This window comes from Pseudonaja textilis, chromosome 1 (assembly GCF_049901715.1).
Source record: "Pseudonaja textilis isolate UNSWEBS1 chromosome 1, rPseTex1.2, whole genome shotgun sequence".
Taxonomy (NCBI): Eukaryota; Metazoa; Chordata; class Lepidosauria; order Squamata; family Elapidae; genus Pseudonaja; species Pseudonaja textilis.
This window is the reverse complement of record NC_141990.1, coordinates 112,438,362-112,458,892: the sequence shown is the minus strand read 5'-3', so window position 1 is coordinate 112,458,892 and position 20,531 is coordinate 112,438,362. Positions and strand designations below refer to the sequence as shown.

The 20,531-nt window shown below is 36.3% G+C and overlaps 1 protein-coding gene across 2 annotated transcripts in view; it reads right to left on the bottom strand.

Moving 5' to 3' along the window:
- ME1 (malic enzyme 1) overlaps nt 1–20,531 on the bottom strand; it is a 103,507-nt gene that overhangs the window by 4,132 nt on the left and 78,844 nt on the right. For both annotated transcript variants that reach the window (XM_026726776.2, XM_087914821.1), the window contains 6 exons: nt 16,386–16,495; nt 14,384–14,481; nt 11,887–12,000; nt 8,254–8,359; nt 4,948–5,090; nt 2,873–3,046 (listed from right to left, as the gene is read on the bottom strand). In XM_026726776.2, the coding sequence (XP_026582561.1) occupies nt 2,873–3,046; nt 4,948–5,090; nt 8,254–8,359; nt 11,887–12,000; nt 14,384–14,481; nt 16,386–16,495 (745 nt within the window). The remainder of the gene's footprint in view (nt 1–2,872; nt 3,047–4,947; nt 5,091–8,253; nt 8,360–11,886; nt 12,001–14,383; nt 14,482–16,385; nt 16,496–20,531) is intronic.

The window sequence follows — 20,531 nt, the reverse complement described above, 5'->3', positions numbered from 1 at the left end:
AAATGACTTTGGAGACCAATTATTCAAAGTTCATCTTAAAGAGTTTTATTCTTCTTTCCTTTCATACAGTTATACACTGTACATATGAAAGAAGTCCAGAATTCAATGCAGACTAGAGCAAGGGAAGCAGAATTAATGCAATTTTAGCTCTCTTTGCACCTTAAAAATCCCTCTTTCTTTTTATCAGCTGCATTTAATTGTCAGACCTAACAAATAATTTCAGGCATGTAGAAAAGGATTTTAAAAAAAGAAGACCTTGACTTTGAAAACAAAGTCTCCAATTTGAACTTGATTCCTGGTGGCTTTAACTTCATGTCCCTGCAATAGTCTTGGTATAATACAGAAGTGATTTGCCATTGCCCTCTTCTAGGTTATTGTTTTATCAGTTTAGCTTGAGGGGGGTCTCCAAGGTTGGCCACTTTAAGAAGTGTGGACTTTAAGAAGTTAGGTTAGTCTGTGTGGTATTTATATAGTGCCTATTGTATATGGCTTTTTAGATGTTGACTGGGGTGTTGATGGCCAGCTAGTAAGTTATTGGCTGTTGTTTGCTTGTACTGCCAAGCCCTTGTCTCCTAAGTCTTTGATAAGCTGGTGGTAAATCTGCACTCCTGTTGACTGAGGAGAGGCCTATTTTCTAAACTTCAGTCACTTCCCTGACTGTTTTTGTGCCTGCTCGTCCAACAATCTTAGTAGCTGCAAAATGGAATGTACAGTATGTCTTTGTGCATTGCTGTGTGAGGCTACCAATGAGTTCGGGTCTCCTCGTCCGACCACTCATTTGTGTTCTTGCAATCTGGTGGTTAGCTTTCTGCTTATCTGTCCTACATAGTCACAGAGGCAATCCATGCAGGAAATCCAGTAGATTACATTGGAAATATCTCCCATGTCCAAGCAATCTTTCCAATGCATAATTTGTCCTTGTATGGTAGATGATTAGGGGACTGGAGGCTAAAACATACAACGAACGGTTGCAGGAACTGGGCTTGGCTAGTCTAGTAAAGAGAAGGACCAGGGGAGACATGATAGCGGCCTTCCAATATTTGAGGGGCTGCCACAGGGAGGAAGGGGTCAAGCTATTTTCTAAAGCACCTGTAGGCCAGACAAGGAATAATGGATGAAAACTGAACAAGGAGAGAGTTAACCTGGGAATAAGGAGAAACTTTCTGACAGTCAGAACAATCAACCAGTGGAACAGCTTGCCCTCGGAAGTTGTGAGAGCATCATCAGTTGAGACTTTCAAGAAGAGATTGGACTGCCATTTGTCAGAAATGGTGTAGGGTCTCCTGCTTGGGCGGGGGGGTGGACTAGATGACCTACAAGGTCCCTTCCAACTCTGATTATCTGTTATGTCTGTTATGCCTCTGTGCAGTGTGCAGTGCCCATTTGCAGATCTCGTAACTGTGTTCTACAACTTCCAGAACGTTTTTATATATGGCAGGGTATGCCATGTACTGGCCTGTAAAATTTTATTTTCTCTTACAGTGCCAAATAATTATTATCTCTTTTTTTAATCTAAAAGCCAGAAGGTTGTTGAATAAATGTTATCAAAAATAACATTTTTATATTTTGGAATCCACAAGGGGGAGCTGAAGTTGTTAAGAAAAAGCAGCACAGACTTTATCTTGGATGTAGCTGAATAACTTTTGTTTAGATCCAAGTTCTTTTAAAGCAGGAGGCTTTGCAATTTTAGGCAGAGTTACAATAATATTTCATTAGGTTAAAGTGGCCAAGCACTTTGGTGAACACAGATTTATGCTTGTCATCACAGTAAAACTGCCTATAATTAGGCATTATAGCCTTCTGGACTTAAATGTCTCACTTCCAAACTCTACTTTATATGGCATGAAAATAAGAACACCTGAAAACAAGACACATTGCTTACAATGACTAGATTGTTTCTTTTATCAACTTTAACTGGAGAGCTTTAACAATTTATAAGACTTGTAATTCTATACAAGGGGCATGACAGCTCAATGGTTAAAGACACTGAGATTGTTGACTTGAAAGTTGACAGCCTGGATTCGAGACCCAAGCACTGTGACGGGATGAGCACCTGTTACTTGCTCCAGCTTCTGCCCAACCTACCAGTTCATGTGAGTAGATGAATAGGTACCACTTTGGTGGGAAGCTAACTGCATTCAGTGTACCTCAGCATACAGTCATGCTGACCACATGACCACGAAAGTGTCTTTGGACAATGCTGGCTCCCTTGGCTGAGAAACAGAGATGAGCATTGCCCCCTAAAGTCAGATACGACTGACAAGGGGAAACCTTTACCTTTATAATTCTATACAATATAGGAACCCTAGATTTTTGTTCAGATTTTCCATAGTCCCTGTCCAAACATCCCCACAGAAATCTCTACAACAACCTAATCAAGAAATAAATGTATTCACATTTCTTAATTACAAATAAGAACAAGCAAAACTAAGACCCACTTTTCACACTTATTTTAAAGATGCAATCTCTATGATTTTATAGTGATATTAATCAATACATTAGAGAAAGAAATAACTACGGGCAAGGAAGAAACCAGAAATTTTTTTTATAATGCGTGTTTGCCAGAAACGATGTTTTCTACTAGGAAACCTGTTGCACTTAGACTGCATTTTATACCATATTGTTGTAAATGAACAAGATCATGTGTGACTGCAACTTGCAATTTCACTTTTGCTTTCTCCATTAATTCTACTTGTTGAAAACCAGTTGTGTAGCTCACAAATGGTGATCACATGATCACAGGACACTGTGACAGTTGCCAATGCATGCCAGTTGTGAAGCACTTAATGGTGAACATGTGACCATGGGACACTGCAGCTTTAATTGCAAAGCTTTTTTTCAACTGTCATAACTCATATATAATAATTAATACCTCTGCAGTAAGGAGAAAAATGTCATCACTTATGTTTCTCATTCCACATGAAACAACACCTAGGGCAATTCCAGGAAATACATAGGCATTGTTCCCCTGTCCAGGATAAAACATGCGTCCGTCTTGAAGAGTGACTGGATTAAAAGGGCTTCCACTTGCAAAAATGCCTCGTCCCTGAATAAAAACAAAAATAATATTGTAAAGCATTATTTGATGGGAAAAGATGGACGTACATTGAAATGTTTGTTAGATAACAGTGCTTTTATAAAGTGATTGTATTAGAAACTACAGGAAGAGCAAAAGACCTTTTATTTGATGTTATACTGTATATCTATAACAGCTATGTGGTTTTTTCTGGATACCTTGGCAAATTTCTACACCTTTCTATAATTTTACTATAATGTCCACATCTGCCTAACTGTAGATAGCAAGAATGAGTTTTCCATGTTTCGTGGTTTTTAATTCTTTCTTCTTAAAATAACATCTGGGAGAACTTTTCCAAGTTCTCTTCATCCACAGTTACCTGTGGCTGAATGTTGTGATCATTCTGTCTATGCATGTGTATATGTATGTTGAATGTCTCTTTATCATAGAAAGTCTACATGACAAGCTGCTGGTGAAATTCTATCTTCTACACACAACTCTTTTGAATCTTGTCATCTCAGTTTGAGACGATGCCCTTACACCTTTTCTAAAGCTGTTCTTGTTAATAACTGTTATTACAAATGGTGCAAAAATGAAACACAAGTCCAGAAAATCTATTTGAGTAATTTGCTACACAGTTACCTGAGAAGAACAAGTGAACATTTCATTTGGTGAATGTGATACTGCTCATCCTGGAACAAGTCCAGAATCTTAACTTAAATTTTATAATACAGTTTATAATATAGGTTTATTGAGTAATTCCATTGAGATCAATTATTTCTATGTGAATGAGCATAAAACTGTCATCTTTATTTTTTAAAAAAGGAGACTTGCTCAATAAAAGCTTGTTTTTCCATGTTTTAATGGAAGAGTAATAATTTTGATGCATCTTTAGGTCTTCTGGTCACCAGAAGGAACCATATTCCATCTGCTTTAAAAAATATTTGTATTACTCCTCCATTGCTATATTGCATCTTATGCTTGCTTTTCAGTAAGCAAAAAGGACATGCTACATTTTTATGTATTTATACATATATAGCTAATCCTCAACTTACGATCACTATCTCCATATTTCCAGTATCATCCTTTCCCTCAGCCACCACCAATGTCCCAAAGTAGCAAGGTAGCTACATAGATCTGGCTACCTAACCCCTATCTTCTCGGTACAGTCACTCCATGTCTCCTCTCAGTCACTGAGAATGTTCTAGAAGTCCTCCCACCCCTGATCTTCCCCCAAGCCCCTGCTCTCACAATCCTCTAACATCACATATTCTACCAGGCCAGCCCACTCCCCCAGCTGACACCTCTCCAGTAATTTCTCTCTCCTCGTCCTAGTTGTCATCAGTTTCCGAGTGAGGCACATCTCCTTCTGTTCAAACATTTGTGTTTCCTTCCCTGCACAGACAAATGCATTCTGAACACCAAAATGCTTTCTGAATCCCTAGTAAAATGTCACTAATTGCTTCCTCTTTTTTTTACATACCAGCAATCTTTATGTTACAAATCTGAACTTGAAACTTTACAGTGAAAGGCAATTGTTGTAGTAGAGCAGTTTTGAGCAGCTTTGCAGCATGCCAGAGTGCAACTTAAGTGTGTCTCTGTATGATTAAAATGGTTGCAACTTTTTATTTCTCCCTCCAGTGACAGATATGAGGGAAGAAATATATTCTACTACCGGTAGTTCCTGAATATACATGAAATCCTCCATTAATTGAAATGTTGCCATGTAATTTTACTGAAAGACTAGCTCAATTTGGATTCCCTTTTAATCTAAAATTATGGAGAAATACTAAAAACACCCACAAATAAGTCTGAAAACTGCCAAAATAAATACACATAGAGAGACAATTGTATGAATATATACACTAATAATGTGGCAACAAAAAGTACAACCAATTTAAATATAATTCTTCCCCACCCCACCCCAATACCTCGGTTAGGTAGTAGCAATCTTCAGCAGAGCATTCTGCTTTGCTAGTTGGGTTACTGAGTGCAAAAATTATTGGGCGTTTGTTGAAAGAAGCCATATTCTTGATAATATTTTTTGTAAATGCACCACCAATTGCGGCAACTCCTATGTCAGACAGGGATATAACAGAATCTTACAAAATGTACAATATTTATCCATCACTCTAAAACAGGGGTGTCAAACTCAATTTCATTGAGGGCCGCATCAGGATTGTGTTGGACTTCGGGGGGATAGCCGTGGCTAGCTTGACATCACTTGTTGAGGCTCCATTTTTGGTTGTGACAGCCTGCTCCAGCTCTCTGCCAGCGAAAACAGAGCCCAGGCAGACCCAGGCTCCATTTTTGCTGGCAGAAGCACCACGGGCTGGTCCTTCGCTGTTTCCACAGTGGCCCTGCAGGCCAGATCTAAGCAACCCGCCAGCCAGATCCTGCCCTGGGCCTTGAGTTTGACACTCCTGCTCCAAAAAAATATTCTGCAGATGTATTGAAAAGCAGTTTCATTTTATTATATTTCTGCTTCATTTTTTAAAAATGAAAAAGATTAAAAATGACAAGACAAACAAGTTCCATTTTAAATTAGTTACATTCACTACATATAACATCATTACCATCTTCATCATCGCCGCAATATGTTTACCACTAGTGTCAAAGGAGGCCAGAAATTAATAATATAGGTTAGGCATTGCCATAGTGCAGTGTTTCTCAATGTTAGCAACTTTAGGATACGTGGACTTCAACTCCAAGAATTACTAGCTGTTAAAAGTGAATGGTCAACTTTGATCTAGGCATTTTTAACACCACTATGTTTTCTGTAACTGGAAATGTTTTTGTGAAAGTATAAAATCTAAAATAGTATGCCGGTTTATTCTTGAACGAATGTCATAGCCCTTTAATGAAAGGCAAGTTCCATAAATCAAGTTAAATGTATTTCTTTATTTTCACTAAGATGTTTCACTGAATATAGTAATAAAATCCTCCACTGAGAAGTATAGGTTCTTACAAAGAAGGGAGGGATTTTTTTCCCCAACAAAAAACACATTTTTTTTCTCTCATGAATAAAGTATTCTGAAATATTCCTAACATATTGGAAGTATTTTCACTGGAATATTGGCTCTTAAGCTACTTTGTGCTGTATCTATCGTTTCAAGTAAACTGATGGAAGGAAAATTTCTAATGGATCATGTTGAGAACAAACTTCAGAATCGGAAACGGTTACAATTTTGGCCATTTTCAGACAAGATTTTAATCAGCTATGCACTTGTTTTATTATGAAGATTTCATGAACAATCCAGATAACATCACTGTTTAATCTCAATAGCTGGTGTGTTTTTTAAAGACATCCAGCATTTTTATCTTCTTTTTTAATGGAAATAAAAGACAAACTTGAAATCAAATTGCAAATATCTGAAGAGATTACTATTCTATAACCATGCTGATACTTTGATAACTTTCTTTGACCTACATTTTTACCTTTTGGAATTATCTTGAAGAAACATTTTCCAATGCACACAGAGGTCTTTTTATTAATCTGCTTTATAAATATATTTTTAATATGTTTACATAAGAAACATGATTTAGAGAAAAAGCAAATGACAACTTTTAACTAAACAATTATCCAATCTCTTACTCTCCAGGAACAATTCCTTTACTCTTATCTGTTGAAGCTGCCTCCTGAGTCCAATTATTTAATGTGTTGTTAATGTGTTGTTGAATATGATATCTGGTTTGTTGTTATAAAATAATAAGGTGTTCTGAAATTTGGACTTCATTTTTCAAAACAATATGTTTTCAGGTTTCTTAAATCAATTTATGAAAAATTTGCATATATCTATCCTAATATAATGAAAAAGAAAAGATAAAAGGAAGAGAGATTGAGATGGATGAATAGATATGTAGGAGGCCAAACATATTTCATCAGAATCTTGGTTTCTTTGCATAAAATATTAATTGAACAATTGTATCAATGCTCAAACAAAATGAAAAAAGAATTTTTAAAAAGTTCACATCAGGACATTGCTTTTGACAAAAATTAAATAAAGGCGCCATAAATTTAATAAATGCCACAGACCCAAAGAGCTTTGTAGCCTTAGTTAAAGTATCACCAGCTTGAACATATAATCTTGTTTTATTCTCTTTTTCCTTGCTCTGACAACTTAGAATTCTTACAGAAACTGAAGTTCAAAGCTCCCCATAATTTTAAACTGATCTTACCAAAAGTTATTGTCTTTTTTTTTTACTACTTAATATGAATTTTGTTTTTAAAAAGCAAACGGTACAATGACGATCACTCCTAGTCATAGCAAGATAAATTAGAAAACAATCTAACTAATGCTTTATGGCTAGATTTGTTAAAATAACATTTGTTCTTGCTCCAACAATAACAAGTCTTTTTCCTGCTGAGATTGGAGTTAATGAAAATCTTGGGGAAACATTAGATAATTTAATTATTCCCAACTCTTCAAGCAAAGATTTAAAACAGTTAATCATATGACATTTGATTAAATTTTTCTTGCTTACAACATCCAGAAAAATATAATCTTTTTATATTTAATACTGAGCATTACATAGCATGGGATACAAAATTCTTTATCTGATCTTTCAATATAGAAATGGGTCTACACAAAATTGTATGTATTAGTCTATTTGCATGTGATTTTAAAAAGAGAAAAAGACTAGAGACTTTTCTAATTTGACTCAAGGAGCAAAATCACAGAACAAATCTTGCCCAAGAACAAATATTTTCCCTTTTTACATCCCTGTAATCCCTTTTATCAGGGTAGAGTCAGGACAACTGAATGGAGCTAAGTATTTACAGGCTGGATCCCCTTCCTGATGCCTATGCGGAGTTTGCAGCAGATATTTTCTCTTTGTGATAATAGAAAAACATCTGTTGTTGCTTAGAATTGAATTCTCAACCTCCCGAATGTGAGGTGAGCTTCTTCATCTCTAGGCCACTCCCTGATCTCCCAATAAGCTATTTATTACATATAATTACATTTGAGGTCATATGTTATTCACACGTCACTTGCAATGTAATTCAGTAATCTTCATAACCTCGCCTATTTTCCAAAACTGTAAGAATTACTGTATTTGTTCTCATACATAAAGATCATTATATTTTTACCAATTTCTCTGAATTGTATGCATATCCAGTATCTGGATGCACATATGCATATGTATGTATGTGTGCATACATATACACATAGATAGACATAGATATCAAATGAAAGAGCAAACTTTGATGAACTGATATATAGATTGTTTATTACCTATAAGAACACTTGGTTTTATTTTGTTAACAACATCTTCTAAATTTTTCATCTCCTCATGCTGGTGAGCAAACACTTCTTTCTCAGGTGTTAATGAAACACGACCCTAAGTTAAAAAATAAGATAACCAGTTAAAAAACGCAGTTTTAAATTTATTATGTGTTTTAATAAAAAGGTTCAGTCTTCTTTTAAAAACGCACTAGAGTTCCTTTTTTTCATCAATAAATCTGTAAACTGCAAAACATATGGCATCCATTAAATATCTATTGTAGTCAAAATAATTTTAGCAAGCATTTAAATCATGTTTAGAAGCATAGTCAGAAATTTTGAAGGGATTATAGACCTCTACATTTCTGATACTCTGTACTCAAGAGACACTGAAAACTTTCCAAAATTTGTTCGATGAAATGTCATTAAAAATTTCCCAATGTGCATTTTAGAAACTATTCTAACCAAAACACATGTAGAAAGTATGCATCCTCATAGGATTCAACTAGGTTTATGGGTGGGATTCCAAAATTTTTACAACAGGTTCTGTGGGCATGGCTTAATGGGCGTGGCTTGGTGGGTATGGCAGGGGAAAAATACTATAAAATCCCCATTCCCTCCCCACCGCACTAACCTGCTTTCCAGCTCCGTTCTCCTCTGCCAATCAGCTGGGACTCAGAAGGAAGAGAATAGATGGGGGTAGGGCCAGTCAGAGGTGGCATTTGCCAGTTCTTTGAATTTCTCAAAATTTCCACTACTGGTTCTCCAGAACTGGTCAGAACCTGCTGAATACCACCTCTGAGACTGGTGATGATGTCCCAAAATATAAATAAGTTGCAAGCATCACTCTCTCTCTCTTTCTCTCTCTCTCTCTCTCTCTCTGTGTGTGTGTGTGTGTGTGTGTGCTGAGAGGGTATGAAAATGTAGAGACATGATAGAAAGACCTCCAACAGAGGAGAACGTGCTGGGCCAGAATATCTGGAAGACAAGCACTCTAAGGAGTACACGTGTCCCCTCCCGGAAGACATGTCGCCTAGCCCCTAGCTTTGGCCACACAACTAATTGCTATTTATCCATTTTAGATTTTTCCATCTGAGAAAAATATTAAATGCCACCTCCCTGCTTGCAAAATCTTTTGAGAGAACCATTTCTCCCCTGATCTCTTTATAGCCAGGCTATCTTTTATTTTCTCTTAGAGATTGGACACTGTCCAAGTTCCCTTAGCTGACAGCAGAGGATTGTTTGACTCACAAGGAGAAGCATGCATCGCCTCAGGCCTGGAAACTGTCTGAATCTGCCTCAACCATGGCTGCAGTTATATGTGGGAGGAGCCAACTGACAGGAGGAGAGTTATCCTCCACACAAAAAGCATACCTAATCCCAAGTAATTCTGGAGGCGGGGGGGAGAGTTTCCTGCCTCTAGCAATTTTGTCACATAGCTATAAAACTAAATTCTTGATGCACCCAAAATCATAAAAGATCTGAAATGTCACCATGACTCAAATGAAACAGAGAGGTAGAACTTTTATCTGATCCAATATATAAAGTCTAGGAAATATGCCATTATATCTTACATACATTTCAGGGAGAGGGAGAGGGAAAGAGAGAGAGAGATCAACATGCCAGGTTTCTGCCATGGTGTAAATTACATCATTGCATTTGTTCTCTTTCTCCATTTCTTCCTGGTCAGCAACCACAACTCTTGTTATTTTTAGAACAGAAGGCAATGTATTAGCAGTGGCAGGGGGACCACAAGGGATTACATAGTTCTGACATGTGGCTAACAACAAAACCTCCAATATGTCACTTTTCTTGACTCATATTTGATTTATTTGGAGGGCAGAATTTAGCTATTGTTCAGCTACTTTCTCTCTTCCTTATTTAGGCACTGAACATTGTCTTCCACAAAATCGGTCCCTGGTGGGAATGTTGGGAACTGCCAATTTGCAGGATTCTAGGGCCTTTGTAGATACTGGCAACAAAAGACCTGTCAGTGATTGCATCTAGTTTACTGTCTGCTTTGAAGCTGAGAAGGACATTTGCCCACCTTTGAAAAATGACTGCACAAACTTTGAACTTACATCTACAAACTCCATTGTGTTTTAGGTGTAATTTGTCCTCCCTTTAACTGGGACTTCCTTCTTTCATCATTTGATTGTTTCCCATGTGATTGATACTGCTTTCCGTAGGGCAAAGGGTTGAGGTAAAGGAATTAGAGCAGATGTGCCTTTTCTCTGTCACTTGACAATGTTTTCCCACCTTGTCTTCTTAGACTAACCCTAAACTAGACACCTCTAAACTTTCAACTCCCCTCGCCTTATTTGCTTTCCTGTTTCTTTGTTCTAGATTCTAACCACTCCCGGGATTTGTGTGCTGCTTACAGAATTCCTGCCAATTAGTTTAGTCGCTCATATCAAGCTACAGCATATGGCCCTTCTTTGCACATCCACTTAAAATGTTCCTCTTCTGTTCGCAGTTAATATTCTTCATTGCTCAATTTAAATCACAAACTCTCTAGGAAATGGTAAAAAATAACAAACTTAGAACTATAAGCGCTAATAGATGGACACAGTATTGGATACAATGATCTTGCAGTAAGTAATCTTTTCCTTACAGTAATCTTGCCTGAGTAATAGTGATTACAATAAATCCTTGTGCACATCTGTTATCCAGAGTGTTATTAAGGAAATCTTTTTGATAGAAATCAAATATATAATAATCTTCCCATTTGATAAGGCCCCATGAAAAATATCCCATTCAAAGTTTTATATTTCTCAACCCAACAGCTATGCAATCCCAAGTGAACGATACACACTTTCATGCGAATAACAGTAACATAAATCATTATTCATCATATGAACTTTTTTAAAGAGAAGCACGGAAATCCAAGAGGAATTCTAAGGTTATGTTTTGTTTCCAGTGCAACCTACTGTAAAGGAAAAGATAAATAAATCAGGTAACATTTTCTTCTGAGGATGGAAATGCTAATATGAATAAATTATTGCTTTAAACTCCCTTTTTTATGTTAGTATTTGAGATATACATGTGTTTTGTCTTAGCTCTCTGCATATGGAAGAAAGGAGGTAAGAATGCCTTGTCAGGTCTCCGAGAAACTATGAATGTCTAACCACTGCTGATATCATAATAAACCACAGCATGCAGACGTGGTCTCTGCTCTTATTGCTATGCAATAAAAGTTATTTGAGGCAACACAGCTGAAGTTTATGTAGAGGTCTGGCATAGTAAAGGAAAATATCAGCAGGAAATTTTCTTTTACATCAGCATTTCTTTGCTTATTTTAATAAACAATTTTAGGTTCATTACAAACATAAGGTATTCATGATGTGTATGCACGTATGTATGTATCTATACGCATATGTATACAGTAGAAGTTGCAATACGAATTTAAATACTTCCTTAGTTTTTCAAAGAAACTTACCACATTCTCAATGGCAATACTATTATTCCAATGGATAATTATTATTGGGTCATTCTTAGGGATAGTATCCAATTGTAACTTGCTTAAGTGTACAGGGAAAGATATACTACCTTTGAGTGTATGCTGCTTCTGTTATTATTATTCAATGTACCTAGAAAAGTTTAAATCACAATGTGTGTTTGTAACAGAAAGGGAAATACTATTACCTTTACAATTAATCCTTTTGAATCAACCATCCAGATCTTTTTTATGGCATCTTTTTTAGATGTCCCTTCCTTTTCCATGCCCATAATAATAAGATTGGCTATGCCCATTGCTGCCTGATGAGAAAAGGAAGAATTAGTATACAAATAATAGAGTATAACATCTCTCCCTCTCCCTCCCTCCCTCTCTCTTTCTCACACACACACACAGAGTAGAAATCAGTTCAATTCTTCCCATCTACATACATATTTATACATATGCAAATATATTTATTTTTATAAAATATACATCACTTCCCCTTTTAATGCTTATGCACCACTCTGCTATATTTTCATTTCTGTGCAAACCACATACCCATTAGACACAACAATATTCACAGACATTTTAATTTTTAAATTTTTTTACAGTGCATTACCAAAATAAGCTACAGGAATAACCCATCTATCTGGCAGCGCTTACACACAATCTGCATAATCGCCTCCAATTTAGCCTTTTCCCCTTCCCATTTCAGATCACAGAGATCAACAAAAGATGCTGAAAGAAGCCACCTAACTGTTAAGGTTAAGACATTTGTATCCATCATCTCTTTGGCTTTCAAATCTACCACCCTTCAGTTTGGGCAACACAGGCTGTGCAAAGTTTTAAAAATGAAACGACTTAGTGATACATTAGAATTGGTCATCATGCCATTTGAAATGTGCTTTGACTGGAAACTTGAGTTGGCCACTTTGATTCTTTGCAGTTCGCAACAGAATGAATATGCTTGTTTGCTCACCTTAGGGAAAAAATGACTTTAGAATAATCAGACTTTGAGTTTTGACTTCAGAACTGAAAGGGGTTGTTTAAATAACAGGACTAAACAATGCATCATTTCTGAGTTTACATCTGTACCTATTTTATATGGTCTTGGAACATCTACAAATGCTGACATTACACGTTTTTTAGTATTGTGTAACCTCAATAAAAATCTTCTGGCACAAAGTGTTAGTTATTTTTGTACATTTGATTCATTTTGACTCTGACCATTTCAAACTATGCATAAAACATCTCATGACTCAAATTTCACAAAATTATGAAGAAAAAGCTCCCTATTTATTCATTAAGCAGACAAAACTTCTACATCTGCATATAAACAATGAGGTTCAAAGAAAGCAAGTCCCCATTATTAATTACTTTCTGCATCTACATCCTGCATTTTATGAGGTTAAAGCACTATACTGCTTTTCATTTGCTTCTCAACAATGGCCCAGAAAATGAACTTGAGCTAAATATCATCTGATAATCTTCATGTTTGAATTGAACCCGGTTCTCCCAGGTCCTGTTTTAACCATTATGCTATATGGTTTGCTGTTCTCACCCCTTATACAGAGTTTACTCGCAACCAAATTATTACAAGGGGGGAAAGGAAATGGGACAGAATATTTCTGCTGATGCAGATATACTTTGCTGAAGCAGATATATAGATAGTATACCTTATATTGAGGTTTATTTATTTATTTGTATCCCGTCTTTATTGTTTTTACAAATAATTCAAGGCAGCAAACATATCCAACATCTTCCTCCTCCTATTTCCCCCAAAACAACAACCCTGTGAAATGGGTTGGGTCTAGAGAGAGTGATTGGCCAAAAGTCATCCAGCTGGCTAAGGTAGGACTTGAACTCAGGATCTCTTGCTTTCTAGCCTGGTGCCTTAACCATTAGAGCAAACTGGCTTTCACACATAGCCAATTTTGACTTCCAAAGTAACAAAGAAATCCTTCAGTTACCTGACATAAAAACTCAAAGCCACTCAAACATAAAAGCATAAATGTATGATTCCATGGCTAGAGAGGGTTTTCTTTCCTGGGCACACACTGAAATTTCAGCTTGTTAGTACAAATTCCTCAGGCTGTGAGGAATAAACTGAAAAAGATTTTATTTAAAAAAATGCACTGAGGATTTAATTGTGGTCTCAATAACAAATGACCTACACTGGTATGGCTAGAAAATGCATTTCAACCATCTAGACTCCCTGGCACTGTTGTATTTTAACATATTTATATATTGCCTCTTGTCTGCATGGAATTCAAATAAGATTTCTATCGAGATTCTGACTAGTCCCAGACTTCATTCTGTGAAAGGCCACTGGATTCAATCTGGCTGAGCTGACTTACTAAAAATATATCTGCCCAACCAGCAGCAACAAAGGAGGAGTAGGGCGCAGGAGCGAAAGCCAGCAAGTCAGAATCTTACCATGTAAGCCCCATCCGATTTTCCTGCCCAGTAATGTCAGACAGGGTGGGATTTGCATTGCAAGGCTCTGGCCAGCATCTTGTCAATTTGAACCACCACAGCCGCACAGTTAAGCCATGATGGGGGGAGGGGGTTTCCACTAACTGCTGCCCCTAAGTAGCAGAAGATCAATAAACAGGCAAGCAGCCAATCAAATAAATAAATACTGGGCCAAACTAGAAATATGGCACAGAAACACCTCTTTTGTCAAAAAAAGAATAAACAAACCTCTCCAGCTCCCTGAAAGAGTATTGTATGATCAGATAGTTTATTTTGAGTAATCTGGAGTGCAGCAAGGAGACCAGCAACAGCTACAGATGCTGTTCCTGAAACAGAATAAAATAAATATTTTTAATAACATTGAAATAACCCCTCATCTCCATTGATAAGCAATCACACATCTTTTAGGTGAACTTTAAAAACAGAATTTGTCCTGGATGGTTTTTTTTTTTTTAATCTTCTATTGTTAAGCTGAAACACACACAAGCACTCATTCCAGATTTCCTCCCCTTAAGCCTCAAAAAATCTGCAGTAAAGCTACATTAATACATCTATATGAAAAAGGATCCTACAGAAGCCCAGGTCTGAAAAGATAATTTAAACCACGAGGTCCAATCCCCTGTCTAGCACAGGAAATATAAAGTATGTTATGCTTTCTCATAAAGACTCATTTTAGATCAAGTTCACCCCACCAGCCCTACAATCAGAAAAAGGTTCAAGAAGGCACACCAAGAGTAGCAGTTGCCTTATATTTATTAGATAACTATTGAAATAGGAAGAAAAAACTAGAGATATAAAATGCTAATGAATTCAGCTAGTGGAAAACTACATAGAAAAAAAAATAATTAGGAAATAATTAAGCCCAGAAAACAATAGTAATTCTCCTATGATACAATATCTTATTGTAAAAACAATGGAGGACACATGTCTGAATGATAAATTGTGAAGTTACTACTCCTTTTTAAGTACCGGTAAGCATTCATCTCCTCACCCTTATTCAATTGCACCAAATGAAAGGCATATTATGACAATACTTTAGATAATACCCTCCAGGAACACAGTTCACTATACATAGGAATGGTAAATGTGATATTATTTGTCCATAAAAGAAAATATTTTGTTACACAGTGTATTAAGAAGATCAGTGAAGATTTGAAGAATGAAGCCGCTGAACAAGCCAAGGCTATTTCATATTAGAAAATTTAAACCAACATAAGAATAGGCTGCCATAAAGTATCAAATACCATGCACTGAAAATTGCCATTTTCCTGCAGAATTTCAGCATTGCAAAGTTGGAAGAGTTTGGGGTTCTCAATGAGGTGGACTTAATGAGGTTTAAGAATACAAATTCCTTATGTATATATTTAGGAAATGTTAAACAATGGTAACAATTATATGTCATCAAATCAGGGTTGCCTCTTAACAACGACATGGACAGATTTACTCCATGACAATCCATCTCTAATTTGGTCCTTTGGGTTCAGACCATCTTGCTTTTGGGATCTATCCATCTTGCTGCTGATCATCATTTTTTTTCTCTTCCCCCGCCCTCTTTCCCAGCATTAGAGCCGTTTTCAGAAAGCAAGAGCTTCATACAATATGTCTGAAATAGGATAATTCAAGCCTAGTGCCTCAAGTGGGAACGCAAGTGGTTGATATGTTCAATGGGTTTTATTTCTTGGCTGTCCATGAAATCTTCTCAGAGGTCTTTTCCAACACCCATGTTCAAAAGATACTCTCCCTATCCTGCTTCTTCAAAGTCCACTTTTTGCTTTCATGGAATGTCACAGGAAATACCATTGTCTGCACTATTTTAAAATGTGTAGGTAAATGTGTCTAATAATATGGTATTTTATCAAATCATCTTTGGTCTCCCCCCAAAAAATGAATTAGCAGAATTGACAGTCAATAATTCTTGCATGCATATTGGTAAAAGATAAAAGCTCTATTCAACTACGAAGAGAGGTTTGCTGGAAGTCCATAGATGCTTCATGACAAATAAGCCAGGGAAGCTTTAGAACCTTCTCAAGAGAGCTAAAATGTGACAGAGGGACAGCAAAGACCAACACAGGAAATCCACAAAGGGCTTGTACACTTTACCCCTATCATTATGTGGATCTACAAGCATATGATGTAATGGGTGCCTGGATGTGACACGCAGTCTTTATAGATATTAAGTTATTAAATCATATTGTCCTCTGTTAAACAGTGATTAGAAATATTTCATTACCTTGTATGTCATCATTGAAAGTGCAGTATAAGTTGCGATATTTATTCAGAAGACGGAATGCATTTTGGTTGGCAAAATCCTCAAATTGAATGAGGCAGTTTCTGCCATACCTAAGGATGCAAAACATTACACACTTAAAATGACAATAGTAAAATTAAACTACATTCATTAATAGCATATGATTGCTCAGCCAATATTTTATTTGAATCCATGTCATCATGCTTACTGTGAGCAAATGACTAGGCATTAAACAGATTTAGATGCTTAATTGTTATTTTAAATGTATCCATTTTAATGCAAAACTAAAGCAGTGAATTATATGTCCTTTTACTAACTAGAAGCTATCCACATATGAATAATTTTATGGGCATTTACTTCTGTATGTAAAAATAGCAGACAGTGACAGACTCCTTGTGCTTCTTCAAAAGGAGTGAAAACAATTCAGGCTTTGAATTTCCACAGGCCAAGGAAATTATTGCAGAGTAATGGACTGGGGCAGATTTTGTTTTATGTTTCATACAAAACGTTATCTGTTTTAAAGTGATCGTGAAAACTTTTCTATAAAGCTTATAAAAGTCATTGTCAGCATTCTAAGCAAGGAAATATGTCTACAAAGGGAAGTCAAAAAATACCAAAATGGTGCCCCTATTCATATGATCAAAGTCTTCCTCTTTCATATATGTATCATTTCCAGATTATTTCTCTTTCAGATACTACTAGAACTAAGACAGCTACGAAAAGGTCTGTTGATTATATAATACAGGTAGCATTATTTCTATCAACTTTATGAAATATATTTCATGGCAAACTAGTAACTTAACCCTTGTCCAGATTAACCTAGTGTATAGGGCTTCTACATTAATTTACTAAATAAAAAACTTATAAATAAAAATATTTTGAAATAAAGGTCTAGATAAAAACTGAATTCAAAGTTGTTAGATAAAAACAGAATTTAAAATGTTAGCAATTCTGCAAGGAATCTGATTCAATTTTTGAATGTACCCTTTTGTAAATTCTCTAAAAGTAATCCCACTTAAATAGATTTTGTTCACTTGCGCATGTAAGCATACATGCATCAAATTATGACTTATTTGCTATATTGTAGTCAGAAATCCCATGGCCAAATATGTAGGGACAGGTGCCATGGAGTATTTATCAAACATAAATAAAGACCAACTTGACCAAACATGAAGGCTTGTTTGAAGAAACACAAATCAAATCAATAAGATTTCATGCAGAAATCCATCTGTCATTCTATGTGAAGCCTCAAAAACAAACGAACAAAACATAGCTTGAAAGATACTTAATGTGTTATTCCTTAACACACAGGAGTAACTTTAGGCCAGTTCCATTGGAACAATTTAATGAAGACACTGTGCTTATCACATTTCACTAAACCTTGTAGCTTGTTGAATTGAAAAGATATTCTTCTCTTTATGCTTTTACAGTCTTTTCCTAAACAGCTATTCCATCTGATGCTCAAAGCTTTCACTTCAACAGGAAGTCCTTCTGGTCATTTGATCCTGTTAAATAAGAGTTCAGAATCCTGTTTTGCCATCATCATCATCATCCTATCTTTTCCTTTGACTGAAATTTACTCAAATAGAGCATTTGAAACCTGGTGATAGTCTAGGAAATTTTGTTACAGACTAGCCATATGAGTCAGAAAACATCTGGATTCCCCAATCTTCACTGCTTCTTATTCATAATTACTGCTGCCCATTTTCCCATCTGGTTTTGTGGTTGTCTCCTCCCTTCAGCTCCAGTGAGTATCCCACGCTTTCATTTTTTTAAAAAGGCAACCAAGTTTGAATGGGATGTTGTTATGGTGGCCTTTCCTACTTTCTAGATTCCTAGCATCTCAGTAAATACAACTCCATTTAATGTCTCCTTTTTGATGTCCCACTTTCTTTAGGGCAGGGGTGTCATTTATCTATTTCTTTTGTTCTTTAGATTCTAGACTTTCATTGTATTGACCATCTCTATCCTTTATTGGGAAAAAAATACCAAGAGATCTCTGATCTATCAAGCTCAGGTTGGCAGCACTGTTCTGAAATGTGATGCAGTGATTCAGGCAGGATTTCACATGCGCAACACTATGTATGATCCTTTAACAGGAAATATGTTTGGAACAGGAAACTGTTATTCTCTACAAGACTTTTCCAGGGCACTTGCACAGCAGAAAACAGTAGGTGGAAGAAAGCTCCATTGGGAAGTGTTAGCAAAGCTGTTCACACTTCTTTGCATCAGGACAAAATTACATCTCCCACACAGTTTTGAGAATAGGCAGTTCAAAACTAAGATTAGGGACTTTTAATGCAACACACTATGTGGTTTGAATAATAATGCATCTGTTGCATAAGATTAAAAAGCTCCAAAAGGAAGCATTTTATATTTTTTGCTTAGGAAACCCAATACTTACTGCACAACAGCAGCCAGCACATTATGGCCCAGTGTTGCAGTCCACATGTATGAGAAAAGCATGTGGATGTTCATTTCAACAGCCCCAATTTTCAGGAAGCTCAATATGTAGTGGCACTCTGGATTTAACTGTGATTATGTATTGCAAATTGTATTTAATGATGATAATTTTGCCACCTACACCAGAGGTTGTATTCAGCAGGTTCTAACCAGTTCTGGAGAACCGATAGCGGACATTTTGAGTAGTTCAGAGAACTGGCAAATGCCACCTCTGACTGGCCCCACCCCCATCTACTCTCTGCCTCCCATTGAGTCCCAAATGGGTCTTCTTTGGTTGCCCTGCACAGGAGAAGAGAGCTGGAAAGCAGATTAGTGGGGAGGGAATAGAGATTTTACAGTATCCTTCTCCTGCCATGCCCACCAAGCCACACCCAAGAACCGATAGTAAAATTTTTTGAATCCGACCACTGACGTACAGGATGAGGCCCAATTGAAGGCCCAATTTTAAACCATCATTTCATTAATCTGCAATAATCCTATCAACCCTTTTTATGCTATATTAATTATTATTCTATTCTTTTTATCCCATATTGACTATGATGCCGAAAGCAGAGAGAGCAATTTTAGCTTAAGGAAAAGATTGAAAAAAGCAGCATATGTTCTTTAGACATAACATGATTTTCAGAAAACACATTTTTACTAAGAGAAAATTTGTTTTTTTCCAGGCCAGAAACTCCCACAATTAGTTTGTCATCTTTTAAACAAAGGAAGCATTTAATATTAACATTGTGTCTATAAGGATATTAATAACAACAGAAGCATTGTTTCTGAGAATGCAGGTAGGATTCAAATTGTTTTACTACCAGTTCTGTGGGCGTGGCTTGGTGGGAGTGGCAAGGGAAGGATATTGTAAATCTCTAGTCAGAGGTGGTATTTGCCTGTTCTCCAAACTACTCAAAATTTCTGCTACCGGTTCTCCAGAACTGGTCAGAATCTGCTGAATACCACCTCTGCCTTGAACACTGGAGAAGGGTCATTTTCATATATTTCGTATGCAGCATCAATGGAAATTTAATACGATAAGGCACCTTGCTGGCCAGAATTCTCAAAATGGCACTTGTGTGTTTTATAGTATTCCCACAATCATTTTTAAATCATGCTGTTTTAAACACTCCAACAGTTATTTCAAAGATAAATAATCTGCAATTACATTTAATTAAAAAAAAAAAAGTTAAACTAATGTTTAACAGACAGAAATTTTGCGTAGCTTTTTTTCCCCTTCAGATCTGCACAGTCAGCGAAGGCATGGCAGAAAATCCAAGGTTCTCAGAATCAATTCTGAATATTTCAGACAGTAAAGATATGACCATCTGAAATAACTGGTAAAGAAATAAAGCTATTAAAATGTTATACTGTATTTCTAAATCAGGCATATTAGTCATTAGTTCAAATACATCCTTCTTACTTGGTTCCTTAATGATTTTTCTGATGAGAGAACTATGATCATTTAGAGATTTGGAAAATATTCTTTTGTATTCCCCAGTCTACTATGAACACAACCTTTATGCATGTTTTCTTCCCCAGACATGAAAACAGAGGAAGCTGACTTGTGCTGGTTCAAGTTGCTATTATTCAGCTTTTCTTTATTTCTGGACAAACCTTTGCATTTTGATTGGCTGCTACATTTAAGTAAGTATGTCTCTTCACCTCTGTCAATGATAGCCA